At 39.0% G+C, this 14,563-nt stretch overlaps 1 protein-coding gene across 3 annotated transcripts in view; it reads right to left on the minus strand.

Annotated features, from left to right (window-relative positions):
- Positions 1-14,563, minus strand: part of cntn3a.1 (contactin 3a, tandem duplicate 1) — a 77,386-nt gene that overhangs the window by 29,722 nt on the left and 33,101 nt on the right. For all 3 annotated transcript variants that reach the window (XR_006095969.1, XM_042410149.1, XM_042410148.1), the window contains exons 6-9: positions 7,976-8,179; positions 7,089-7,191; positions 6,546-6,730; positions 3,577-3,716 (exon numbers count right to left, since the gene is read on the minus strand). Coding sequence is in view for 2 of the 3 variants with exons in the window: in XM_042410149.1 (XP_042266083.1) it covers positions 3,577-3,716; positions 6,546-6,730; positions 7,089-7,191; positions 7,976-8,179 (632 nt within the window). In the remaining variant the exon portion in view is untranslated. The remainder of the gene's footprint in view (positions 1-3,576; positions 3,717-6,545; positions 6,731-7,088; positions 7,192-7,975; positions 8,180-14,563) is intronic.

Raw genomic sequence — 14,563 nt, forward strand, 5'->3', positions numbered from 1 at the left:
TGTTGACTGCAAACTCTTCACTTTATATAAGTAATGTATAAATATAATCCATTTTTAAGGAAATTCTGTAAACAATCCAATTAGTGCCATAACAGTGTCACACACTAGGTGTTAATATGAGAATACTAGACTAAAACTGCTTTGAGGTGGGTAATTAGGGCTATATATGGACATTTTAAGTACTATGATGCCAACTATGTTCATTTTTGACAAATGGCCTGATCTAATTCAAGCTTTAGCCACACTTTTTCTCTCCTCGGAGGGGTTGATAATTGAAACACTGCTAATTTTCTGTGGTCTTAATAGTCCCGTAGTGACTCGATGTAACCCCCCTCTGCTTAACATAGCACTGCGACATTATCAAACGGTGGTTGAAATCAAACCTCTGAAGAATTAGTGAGGAATAAGCTGTTTCATGCAGGCTATTTTGAACTCTATCAAGTATCACAGAGTCTTAGGTGGCAGAGAAAAAATGCTCGGTATATGAAGCTGTTTGTTTAAAAATACATACATGCAATTAAAATGCCTAGAGAGTACACAGTAATAGAAAAACCAAACAAAGTTCTTCTCTCCCCACTGCTTCTTTTGACCTTTACAAGGGTTGGCACAGCTTTCTGCTCCCTTTTTATAGTTGTGTCAATTTAAGTGTGGCAGCACTCATTGTTCTTGCCCTTGATCTTTCCCACTGAGTGTAGCTGGACCTTTTAATGTCACTGACAAAGTAGTCCAGAGGGTCCTGCCGCCGGTCTGTCTGTCGTGCGGAATCATTACAGCACTGCCACTTGAAAAGACAAGGACTGTCCCTTAACATCAGTCAGTGACACGGCTGAGGATCTTCAAACAGGGCTCTTTCTGAGGCCCAGTCACACGATGGACACACGGCTGACCTGGCACTAAAGCCACCACCAGAGGGGGTCCTGGGTGAGGATGGATGAAGCAGTTTCCAAGTGGAACACAACAAGTCCCTGGGTTTTTGGCCGGGACTGGGTGCTTATATGTGTGTTCAAGGGAAAAAAGGATGATAGAGAGAGAGAAAGAGCGAGGAACAGAAAGAGAGAGAGAGCAAGAGAGAGAGAGAGAGCGAGTCATAGAGACTTTGAATAGATGATAGATGGTCCTTTTTAGGTTACACAGTGCAAGGGCCCAGGGGGATGAAAGAGATGAAAGAGATCTGTGTAAGTGCATGGGTTGGTGCCACACTGCGCTATTCTGTACCCACTACCCTGTTGAAAAACCCTCAGAGACTCAGTGGTGGCTCTATCACAATCTCTTTAGCGCTGGAGACAAATGGTGGCATTCGTCTGCTTCATGGCCATCATTAATTATGCTTGACTCTACTCTGATACCAGCACTGTTTCAAGTTGAACTGTATAAAGGCAAATCATGGACGCTCTGTTTGGTGATGTAATTATCCTATTGCTGATTGTAGTGGTGCATTTAATGTGTGATAAATGCGCCTCAGAAGTCAGGTCCCTGACTTTGGAGGTCAAAGGTAGAGAAATCTCAAAAACACGCACTCATGTATGTAACTAAAGGGGGAGCTGGTGGTAGAGTTGAAAAATACAAGCGTGAGTGGGTCCTTGTTTCACCGGGGTGACATTTTGAAGTGACAGCCCTCCTCTGCGCCATTTAATTCCCTTGGAGGGGGCCCAAAGTGAAATGGAGAGAGATGGGGGGGGGGAGTGGGAGGGAAAAAAAAGCTTGAAAGAGGCCGTAAGAAAGAGAAAGAGAGCACAAGAGATACTGAGATAAAGAGAGCGAGAAAGTGAAAGGAGGACTGATCCATTCTAATGAGGAATAACAAATGGCCCCCTTGGCCTTCCTCTCTTTCTCCCTCTCTCTCTACATCGCTGACCTTTGGGTTTGGAAATTGATTTACTGTTGCCGCTGTTGACGGTGGCATTTTGAAAATGGTAACACCCCACCTCATTAATATAGCCACATGTACAGAGAATATGTTACCTTGGCCAACCGCCAAAGGAATTTTTACAATGTTATTTACAAATCAATACTGGAAATGCGCAGGTGGAGTGATAAGGGTTTCCTGTGGTTAAGGATGTGTGGCAAATAGAGGAAGTGACCTTTTCTGCGCCCTTCAAAATTAACAAAATAGACAGCCACGAATGACAGAGAGTGAAATGTCCATTTGCGGATAACTACTTCTGTATCATGATGGCGAGCCATTTAGAGTGCAAAGCTGTGTAATCTTCTTCACTGTGAGTGCATAGTGATTCAGATCTCTAATTAAAGTGCCCCAGATTTCGAATATTATGTTAATTCTCAATCAAAGTAACAGAAAACTATACCCACCTTTAAAGACAACAGTCCAGTTTTGGGCCCATTACCCAGTCCAAACACTGACACTATCAGTGGCTGTGATTCACTGGAGCTGTTCTTTTTAGGCAGAAAGCACACTCACCCGAACGGCACAATAACACAAAACGAGGCAAATTGCCTAAATGTGAAATGTATTTTGGATGATAAGGCATTTTTTCACCCTCCCCAGAGAGAAGAGACTTAATGATAAAATTGAGAGTAGCAGATAGGAGAGATTGAGCACTAAATTGTCAACAGTCCCTAGTTGATGACAGGCTGAAAATGGCATCACTTTGGCTTCTTTGCAAAACACAAACACCCTCCCCCAACACATACACACACTCTTTTGAAGCCAAATTTAGTCCCAAGCAAATACAGCTATTTCAAAGTGACATGTTCTTGCCAAATACAAGCCTATGAGTTGGAGCAATTTTGCTTCTCAGGAAAATGAATGCAACAAATGGTGAGGTAACACAGTGCACACTTTAAGTAAGCTGGTTCTGAATCTACTGTAATCTTATTATCTTTCATCTTACATATTAAATTGTGCTCATTTCCACTATTTGTCCAGCTTAGGGGCTGTTGTAATGAAAAAAAAAAAATCGACCCTCTGCTAACAATAACAATATGATTTAATACCAGCCTGTTAGATGGAGCCTTGCAGCTTTCAGCAATCTTAATGTGTTTCTTGTCAGAAGAGTGTTAAACACCTTCATAAGTGTTGATTAAAGATGGAGGGTAAAAATTAATGATTTTATGTTATTGGTAACCAAGCACAGGTTTGTGTGGGGACTAACATAGCAGCTTCTGGCTTAAATGTGATGGAAACAAGCGGTAAACAATGTATGAAATTTCTAAAACTATCCAAAGTTGGGGGTGCGGATTAACCAAATACTGCAGTAGGATTGGAAAAAACACCAGAGGTGATTTGCACAAGTATAATTTGAGGTAGTTGTCTAGTTTGGCAATACAGTCAATATCTCATTACTCTACCAAACATTCTGCAATATTTGGCACTACGATATGAAAAAGTGGAGGATGCTCTGATGGCTGATGTGTGGCTGCACCTGGTTTCATTTTTCCAGCTTTTAGTTTTATTCTGTTTTTAATTTGTTTCTTTCCATCTTTGTTGTACTCTTGAAGGGGATCAGTGCTGCATGGTGTGGGGGAATTGAGCAATCATTCTTTTGTCTGTGCTCATTTCTTTGTTTTCGTCAATAAAAGCAATATTTAAAAACTTTAAAAAAATAAATCCATTACCTCCATAGGGTCCAGAGGCTCTCCGTTCTTCAGCCAGCGGTAAGAGGGTTTGGGCTTGGCGCTGGCTTTGCATTCCCATACCAGAGTGTCATCAATGGTCTTCTGAACATCTTGAGGCTTCTCAGTCAAGTGAGGTGCAGCTGTGAGGTCACATACCACATACTGTAAATGAACACTTCAACACTACACAGATGCTTGAGCATTAACCGTACAAAGCAGTTTCAGAATAAATCAATGAACCAACCAAGCAGTCAATTAGTTCATTAAAGAAGCATCCAAGGGCACAAAGCATAAATCCACTTCCAATTAACCCAAAGCTGCCCTCTACTTGAAAAACATATAAATAAAAACAACTGTATAATAGTAAAACTAGGTAGGATCAATAGTTGAAACGGTTGAAACTATTCACTGTAAGGTTAAAAGCTAAAAGATAAGCTATTGGATTTGCCACAGCCAGCTTGAATTAACCATTTGATACAGATATTTTATAGGAATCAGGTTTAATTATATATATATATATATATATATATATATATGAAATAATTATATATTCTTGTGATGCTTACAACGAATAGGTTGTAATTCTTTTTTTTGCTGTGCAGTTAATAACACAGGTCATATTCCCTTTTTGTCTTTTGAAACATCTGAAATCCATAGAGAAAATGCCTCTATATTTATGATGGTGGTGCTGGTGTCACATAAATGACTAGCACCTTATCTCTGGTGACAGTGTAAGAAGATTTATGGTTCTTGTGAAGCACCCCCATAAATACAGGACGCCCTGCCAGGGTAAAGGGAAGAGAGGTAGTTGAGTCAATCTTTCCCACTTCCTGGCTGTGTTACTTTGATAATTTAATAATTATATTAAAAATTATAATGTGATTAATTTTTTCTATACTGAAACAGCCTTTTATCTTATCTCTCTTCGGGGACATGAGAGTATAGTTACAGCTAGAACAGTATCCATGGCACATTCAGTGTCAAGGACTTTTTAGCAGGCCAAATGCTCACCCACACAGGGGGACTTAAACCAAGGGTTTTCTGTACAAAATACAGTCTCTCCTATCACTAGGTCGTCATGCGGCTATGAATGTTATGAGTGAAACTGTTTAATTCAGTCATGATGTGCACTGGGGGCATTAGAGGGGGCTCAACTTTTTTTTTTTTTTTTTTTTTTTTAACGTGGAAGTTGACTTAACAGTTGATTGTCATATCCTGTGTGTTTTTAGAAACTATATTCCTGTCAAATTAAAAGGCAAAATCATGAAACCATTAGATGAAAAAAAAAAGGCTTGGAAGCATAAAACCAACTACAGTGTTTTTCAAAAATGAATTAAGGTGTTTCTTGCTGATTATTAGTTTTTTTAATTTAATATCTTTGGTAACAGTGAAGCATGGGTTGCCTGAAGTGCATTATACTTGCTAAGAACAGTAATATTTAAAAAGCTTTCAGAGACAAAGTCTTCAGCAGCCCCATATGAGAATTGAGATAATATTTTGTTATCAAAAAACAAGCTCTCTTTATGTTCTTTTTATGAAAAGAAATTGTACAATAAATATATTTGGAAGCGAGCAAGCAGTACTGAATTGAAAATACATCACTACACAAAAACAAATACAACATGACACTCTGTTAATGATATTACAAATGAGACCGTCAGACATAACATAATAGAAGGGAAGACATGATGCAAACGGCTTCTATACAAAGTCAATCTGATCTCCTGTGAGCCTATTCAAATGCAGTCAACTGCTAAACCATGATTTCATAAATCCCCTGGAATTACAGAAGGACAATTAAGAGGGAAATTGAAAGAGACGCCACCCTTTATTGTTCCTTTGCCAGCATTGGTTGGATGCTGCAAACACCACATCCCCGTATTGATTCTCCTATTCTTCTATAGAGTTGATGGATGTCCCGCGAGCTCCTGTCTATGGGAGTTTAAAATAAGATTACAGATTTTTATCACCTGGCAGCCGGCCAGGTTCCCTGGCTTTGAGAAGAAACTTAAATCTTACAAGGAGAAACATGTCTTCCATACAACTACAACGGAGCACAGGTGTAGAGGCCATGCAACATAGTACCACAGTGATAGCCACAAGTTACTGAAAAGTTATGACCTTGTTTACAAAATGACTATTACATAAACATACCATTTTCCCTAGTTTTAGGATCTCTAAGTTGTTAAGACCCAGTCCTGCGATGCTATAATGCTCTATGAACAGGCACGTCTCTTTAAAGTAAAGCACATTTAATCCTCAGCCTACCTACAGGTACTGTGAGCATTTCGTCTTACCCACAGGTGCTGCAAAAAACCTGTATTATCATATCAAAGGCATCCTCCTTCACAGGAAAGAAAAATCTGGATTTGATTATTTCAGTCAAGCACGTCTCTAAAGGGCCTTGTGGGCAGACATCATCAATGCATAAACTGCAAAATAATGGCGAGAGAAACTATAAAAATCCTTCATCAAGGGCCATTAAAAGCTTTCTCAGAATGTGGGCCATAAGTCCAGTGTTGGTGAGGGAAAAATCACCTCTCCCTGAAAGGTGGTATAAATCTGTGTGCGCTACAGCCCCATGTTAGCCGCTGGCACAATGAAGAGCTTGTCAGAAATGAACTACTGGTAATAGATTAATTTACTGCCACATTCCACTATATGATGCAGTTATATATGGAGACTAATAAAAGCTACAGATTGCTTGACAACAAATAAAACTTTTTGTTTGACTCACACCAAAACTACACTTTTATTCTGCAAGATTTTCAATTGTGCTCAGTACTATGAAGAACTATTGAGGGATTTTAACTGAAGCTATGAATCGATGGGCAGAAGATTTGGTAAAAGTCTATAAATGTACATGATATGTTAGGAAGACAACTGGAAGGTTGATGGCATTAAGTGTTTTTTTTCCCAAGACAGGGTAAGTTTTAGATCAAAGTCAACGAAACCATCCTCCAACTCACCATAGAAAGACAGCTTTCCTTTAACCGAGTTTCTTCCTCTGCTGTTTTCAGCCACACATTCATATATCCCCGCATCCTCCTGCTGAAAGTAAGGGATCTCTAAAACTCCGCTTGCTTTATTTATGTCCACCTTCCTGCCAAAAGAGGCTCCATCCACTCTTCTCCAGCTGATGGTTGGCACTGGGCTAAAGGCGAGGAAATAAAACACACAGCAAGGCCACGAAATGAAAAACACTCCTGAAGAACGTTTTATTGAGGGGTTAAGCTTAGTCGAAGACATAGATATGATATCAGTGAATACTGAAAAACACTGTTGAGTATGTCAATCTATAATTATTCTGAAAAATTAACTGGTGAGTGTTCCTTCTCTGTATAGTCTGTAAACTCTGGCATACAGAACAAGAAAAAGTCAGAATGAGAAATCTTTTGCTCTCAAAATCACTTCACAGGGACCCCACACATTACCATGCAGCTCAGATTGGTACAGTAAACAACTAATGGTGTAGTCAAGACCGTGGTATAATAATACACAGTGGGACGTACTTTCCAAGTGCAAAACATTCCAGCTTGACAGTTGAGCTCTTAGCGACAGGAACAACTTCTGGGAACTGCACTTCGATCTTTGGCTCATATTCACCCATCACACCTGGAGTTGCAAACAGAAATATAGAATTGATGCCACGTATATCTGAAGGGAATTTTTTCAGCTCAAAGCCTGAAAATGTCAGAAAGAAACAAAATCAGAGTCAAGAATCACAGAAGTCATGATTGTGTTGGCAATAACTTGGCAGACACATTGGCAATAACTCTGTACTGTGTCTGAAGGCTTAGGGGAAAATATTGTATCTCATGGTGATTTTTTCTGACCACTTTTGGGATTTTGATTTAAAATTCAGTTATTTTCTATAAATTACACTCCAGGCCTGTATTGGTGGTCTACGCGGCATCAAACATCTAGAAAGCATAATTGCGAACATATCTTGTTTTGCCTCGTGAGGATGACAGCAGTCCTCCCAGGATTGTCTTTTCCAATCCAGTCAGCCATATTAAAATCAACTTCAAAGAAAACTTTGATAACGTGATTGGCTAGATAGTTCAACCAAGAGACTCACCACTCGAATGGACTTACTGAGCAGCAAATCCACATTGTCTACGTTCTCCCCTTTCAAATATATTAACAATGCAGAGTGGTGTTTCCTTTCCCGAAACCATCTTTGTCTGAGCCTAAGTAGTATAGTTAACACACTGAACAGACAACAGCAAATAGCATTATTTTGTAGTTAAGCCACGTCTCAGATATAAATAAGCTACATTTGATTACATTTGCTGGCAACAGTTATCGTTCCAGCTGGTAAAATCAAATTTTCACTTCTCAAAAAAGTCTATACCTACTTTGCGCTCTATGTATAGTAAGTGGAGTCGTCTCATACCATCAACCCGCAGCACTAGAGGTGTTGGTGGTCCTTGAACACTGCTTTTGGTGACTGTATTGGTGACTACACAAGTGTAGTTTCCCACATCAGAGGATTCCACTTTGGCGATGTAGAGGTTGCCTGTCTTCTGGGACACGAATCGTCGTGTGTTCTGGATGACAAACGATGGGTACTCATTGAAGATCCATGTGAAGGTAAGCTCTGTGAACAAAGTCGGGGATAATGGGTGTGAAGCACACAGGTCAAAAACACATAGTGTATTTATTCATCATCTATACCCATGTACAGATAATGTGTGCCGCATCAGCAATCTCATCACTTCAATTTGAGTGGATGCCTTCAGGGATAAAGCAATTAGTGGTTCGGACTGAGTGCCAGACTTCCATGATTAAAAACACAATTTATAATTGAAGAGCAATTACTCTCACTCACTGTTGGATAAATGTCCTTAATATGGTAAAAGTTTCACAGGTTCACTACGTTAGAATGATGATGCTACGAGTATGAATGATTGGCTTTTCAGGAAAGTTGGATATTAACATCTACAACATTCGTACCTCTCCGAAAACTAATTGACATTAGGATACCAACAACAGCACTGTGTCAAAAAACACAGCCTCCTCATTAATTTTAATTAGACCACTGCATTTGTACTGTTTGTACTCATATTGTATTTCATTTTCTCTCCAGTGCCTGAAGCATCACACCATCCACTAACGCAGTCCTTCGCATTTCTTTAACGCAGTGCTGTTTTTGATTTGAATATGGCCTCTGTTTGTGGTTGTTGTAGCAAAATGTCCATGCAAGTGTAAGGAGAAAGTGTGTAAAGCTGAATTACGTGATCTACAGGCAAATTATTGGGGAACAATATTGATAGTCGATTATTCACTTAAGTAATTTTGGATGCAAAAATTCACTGGTTCCATCTTCTCCAACGTTAATATTTGCTGGTTGAATATCTTTGAGCTACTTGAAATTGGACTTTTTATAGATGATTAATTGCTTGATTGAGAAAATAGTCAGTAGATTAATAGATAATGAAAATAAATGTTCGTTGCAACCCTTGAGGAGAGCCTTACTTTAAGTGTATTTGTGCTAATCATAGTCCTTCAGTGTAAAGTAGCCTTAAAGTTAAAGTAAGCCTGTTGTTTATTTTTGGTGCCTCTTTTTGGGATGTATTACTTAATAAGAGTTTATTTAAAAACACAGACACAGAGGTTGTACATTAAAAAACACCCTCCCTTTATGGCTGTCATGTAGTAGCAGAGGACCTTAAATCAACCCCTTAGTGGCAGATCATGCATAAAACACTGTATTATGCCCAATAAAACCAATGTATTTCAGATCATGTTATTCAGTTTGGTACCACCTAGTCTACTATTCATCATCCCAGATAACAAGCTTCTGGGAAAGACTCCCAGTACTATCAACCAAATGGAGTGCAGTCAGAGAGCCTTTGTACTAACAATCAGTAACATTATAAAAAGGAATGATGGTGTTTTGACATATTGACACAAGGATAGATTGCTCTGGACCATATTGGATCCCTGTCCCAAAAGCAATCTTGGCCGTTGGTAAAAACTTGTCTAAGCGATGACTCGGCACTACAGTACAGGGAATAATTGAGATGTGAGTTGGACGCTCATCTACTGACTCAGAATTCTTCACTTCTGCTCGTTAGGGGGCAAGAGGATGTGTGGGCTTTGACATATTACAGCAAACCTTGCAAATCACATTCTGACATAGAATCTTGAGAACTTGTGATGCGCCTGCGAGGATGCTCCTTTTAAGTACAGAGTGGGTGTTTTTATGTGGGTTGGATTGGTAGAAAACAACCTAACTTTGTGATCATCCAGGGAAGACAACATGAGATTAAAACTTGTGCCAGATACACCAATGTTTCCTGCTTTACAACTTGCCATATGTTCAATATAACAATGTGTATAAACATTATGATATATGAAATCTTGTGTGAACACCCTCCTGCTGATTTCATACAGTACGTTTGCTAACATTCTAAAGATGTGCTTTGGAAATAAAGGAATGGTTTGATATTTCATAAAAAAATACCATTCTCATGTCTGTCTGGTGACTAAAAAAATTTCTTTTTAAATTACAATTTGCGGTTTCAAGGGAGGCGTTATTTGCTGGACTATTTCTTGGCTAGGAGCAGTGACTTCCTGGAGTTTTGTCGTCACTATTATTTCTCATTTTTTTCACTTTGTTTTTTATAATGGATTAAAAATTGAGATGTAACATGCTAATTTGTGAGCTTTAGAGTTTGTTGATTGGTTGACTTTTTTTTTTACCTTTGGACAGAGCCAGACTAGCTCTTTCCCCCGGTTCCCAGTCTTTAAGCTAGGCTAAGCTAACCGTATCGATATTTTCCAATATATTCCAATAACAAACAGACATGAGAAAGTGGTAGAGTGAGTGGTATCAAGCTTCTCATCTAACTCTCTGCAAGAAAATGAATAAAAATGTTTCAGAAAATGAACTATACCTTTGATGACTTTCATAGACTCACTGAGACAGATACTGTAATAAGTGGAGTTACATTTCATTTTCAATGTATTTCTCTTGTTCTCCTGCCCTGAACTCCAACCTAGCCTTCGTGACTTGTATCTACTATAGCTTCCTGACTTGATCCATCAGACCCACAGAGGGAACAGCTGTAATATCCTCCTCTCCTCTAAATAATATATCCCAGCTCTCATCCTGACAAGGTCATGTATATTTAATGTCTGTTTTTGAAACAATATCTTCCAAAGGTGCAGGGCACAACAAACTGAAACAACAGCAAATAAGAGGTTACTAATTGGTTAGTTAAAGATTCATGGTGAGAAACAGGAAACAGGAAATAGGAAGTGGAAAGCACCATTGGTTGTACTTGATGATTTGACTTGAGAGCCTTCTGCAGATGGGCTGTCATAGAATAATGCAATCATGAGTGACGGTGAGTGGCAGATTTTCATTGTAGTTCCATTTAGCCCTTGTATAATGAACAGGGAGCATCAATTCCCCCTTAATGATCTGAGAGGAGGAAAGAGAAATAGAACATGACAGACCAAGGACATACTGAATCAAGAGTGGGGTTTTGCACAAGTGTGTGTTGCTTCAAAGAAAAGTATATGCACAACCGGTGTCAAAGTTTGTGCTCGCAAGTCTGTTCCCTTGGCAGTAACAGCCATTAACCAGGGCTACCTATCTGTATTCATAACACACAACAAGTTCACTCTATGAAATGGCTTAGGTCATGCACATGGGAAAAATCCCTGCAAGCTATATGTGTTTTTACTAGCCAGTGAGCAGCCTCTGTTTTGGGGTAGATGCACTACACAGAGAGAACAAGTGATTTCAGCCTTGAGTAAATCTAAAAGGCCCGCTTCCATTAGTGAAAAGAGGTCAGATGCATTAGGTCCCGGCCTAACCGCAGTCATTCAGACCCTCTCAAAGCAAAGGATGACACAGACAGGCATCTAATGCAAATACAGTACAGCGCAGTGGAAGAACGCCTGGATACTTGACAATATTTTGGTCATTTTCAAAGTGCAACTTCAAACTGTTCACAACTGTAGAGCATCCTGGCCGCACCAAACTACTTCCTGCAGCTGTCCGGTGGGTTTTGAGGCATCGTTAAAATGAAATAATGGCTTCCTGAATCATGCATGGGATACTGAAATCCTTTAAAGGGGAGATGAGGCAGATCCTTGTCAAAGGCTGTATTGTGCTGATCATGAATTATGTCCTGCCCCCATTTATGAGAGAATGTGTCTTGCATTCTTTTTTATTCTTTTAGTCTTTATAGTCTTTTTCCCACCTGTGACAATATACAGTAATGGTTCTCTGCTAAACCAATTCCTTCATAAAATCAAACTATATTTTTATGATACTATAAACACATATCAGGCATTTTTCTACTTTTTTAAAAACAGTTCCTGTCACTAACATTAATATCCAAATTATTTATTTGCTTTTCTTCACAGTTTTCTCCTAAAAAGAATCCAGTGAATGAAAGTAATCAGGTACAATATCGCTATTCATATGTGTAGTCTAAATAAGGTTCTGAATGAGGACGAGAGAATGTGACCATTAAGAGTGTGTCTTTGTGTGTGTATGAACCTGAAAGTAGGAGGGATACATTATTACCATAGCAGATATGGTCAGGCTTACCTTTCAGCAAAGATGTTAGAAAATTGGATGTGATTCATCCTAAAGAGTGTCTCAGCATCCTCAACATCTCTATCAATAGGCATAATCTACGATGACAGCTGCTGAAAATATTGTCAGAAAATGGATCATTCCAAGCACTGTGCTAGGTCTCCAGAGAACAGCTATGATCCATCACAACAAGAAGGAATGAAGGGGCTGTTGGTATAAATAAAAGCAGACTGTACATTACTGGTCGCTTGTCCAAATGCAGGCTCTGGCTGTGTTTATTTGATATGAGGGAAACAGCAGGGAAGGGAACTGACCCAGTTTGAATGAATCTAAACAAGATTAGCAATTTATCACCATTCACCAAGTAAAATTATAGTTGACAGTTAGTCTGGGCATTGATAATGCATATTGGATTTTGGATATCCCCGCATTATATTAAATTATATTTGCTGGACATCTCTACCTCATAAAGTCCATAGCATTATTTTGACTTACTTTTCCCCAAACACAGTTTCTGTACAGAATTTTGAAGAACTCTTTAAGTGAAATTACTTGTACGTTGTGGCAGATTGTTTCTGAAAAAAGACAGAAATGCATTTGACAGGTTCATAATATCCCCTGATTTATTTTGGCTCATGTTGAAAAAAAAAAAAAAACTTTGGCTAGGTGACATGAAATATCAGTAACGTGATACATTTATCTCCATTGCAGTTTTTATCTGTGTGTGGAGGGTTACTGTGAGAACAACTTAATGTCCTTAAATGAATGGGCCAACATTTCTGTGCTTAACCTTCAAGGAGCATTGTAGCAAATTGAGTAATGGAGCCAACAGCAAAAACATTTGCTACCCAGTGTGCATAAACATAAGTCTGTACCATAGTCAAATTAAATTAATACATTGTTTTAACATGGAAGAGGAAGCATTTACTCCAATAACAATGTAGGTTTAAGTGGTTCTGTGGCATCCGTGAAGGTATTATATTTGTGTTTTTGTGTCATCAAAGATTATAAAATGATGATGAAAAAATGTTTAACAGGCCTACAGAATTTATGTTAGCATGGTTGTACTTATTATTCTGTTCTAAAGGGAAACTACGGGCTTTTTAAACTCAGTCCCCATTTTCCCATAATTTTGTTTCTAAGTGACTAATGGAGACAACAATTTTTGAAACTGGTCCAGTATGGAGCAAGAGCGTTTCAGCTGGGAGCCAAGAGATGGGCTGTAATGTAATCCTTTGGGGCAATAGCACCCCATAAATGTACGCCCACTAAAAGTGTTTGTTTTTGCCACTGGCAGGCTGATTGTTATTATAAGTGTCTGACAACAACATCATGGATCCGTACAGAGAAATAAGACGTTTTTCTTTACCTTTCGCTTGATCCAGTCTGTTTGTTACTGTGTCTAACAAAGTCTCGCTCAAGGAGAAGTCTTGCTCCTAAATCTCAAGAGTAAATTCAGCCATGACTTTGAAAACCTTGATAACACTAAGCTACATTTCTGTTCTCCAACATAACAAACTCTTCCGGGCACTCCTCTCTCCAACTCAAGTTTCCACCGTTGTCTTCCTGCAACAACTCTCACGATATTTCAGAGTGAGACTTCTCCTTGAGCAAGACTCGGTTAGACACAATAACAAACAGACTGGATCAAGCGAAACATAAAGAAAGAAGTTTTATTTCTCTGTATGGTCCTTTCCATAATGTTTTCAGACACTTATAACAATCTGAGTCTGTCGGTGGCAAAAACAAGCAGTTTTAGCGAAAGGACACTGACAGGGCACAATTGCCCCAAAGAATTACATTGCAGCCCGTTTCGCTGCTGCCAGCTGTAGTGCTCTCGCTCAATACCGGACCAGTCTCAAAAATTGTTGTCTCCATTAGTCACTTAGGCACAAAATGATGAGAAAATAGGGTCCAGGTTGAAGTCCAAGTTTCCCTTTAAGAGCAGGTAAAGGTTTGGTATCAGACTGGATGTGACAGATATGGGCCAGGTGCAATGTAACAGTGTGGGTTACTGACAACAACCCCTTCAGGACTCTAGTCCCAAATGATCAGTGTCATGTTGGAGAAAAGTCCAAAGGGAGTTTGGAACTAAATAAAAAGCAGTAAATTTAGGTAACAAATGACAGACAAGATGAACATGAATTATTGAATAAATCTATTTACATTTCCCTGGAGACAAAAGCAAGTCTCAGATATAGCATCTCTAATGATTTAGTCAAATCTTCACACAAACACACTGTGGCATACTTCTTTGTAAACATCCCTGAAGTGCGATATTGTCAAATGTGCAAGATCTCAGTCACAACAAAGCAGCTGGAGTTCTTGAACAAAGTGCAACAACAGAGGCCGGGGGGATCTCCTGAATGTTATGAAAATTAGTTTATATAGAGACGTTACATTCCAGTATGAGTTTCAAAGGAC

This window comes from Thunnus maccoyii, chromosome 4 (genome assembly GCF_910596095.1).
Source record: "Thunnus maccoyii chromosome 4, fThuMac1.1, whole genome shotgun sequence".
Taxonomy (NCBI): Eukaryota; Metazoa; Chordata; class Actinopteri; order Scombriformes; family Scombridae; genus Thunnus; species Thunnus maccoyii.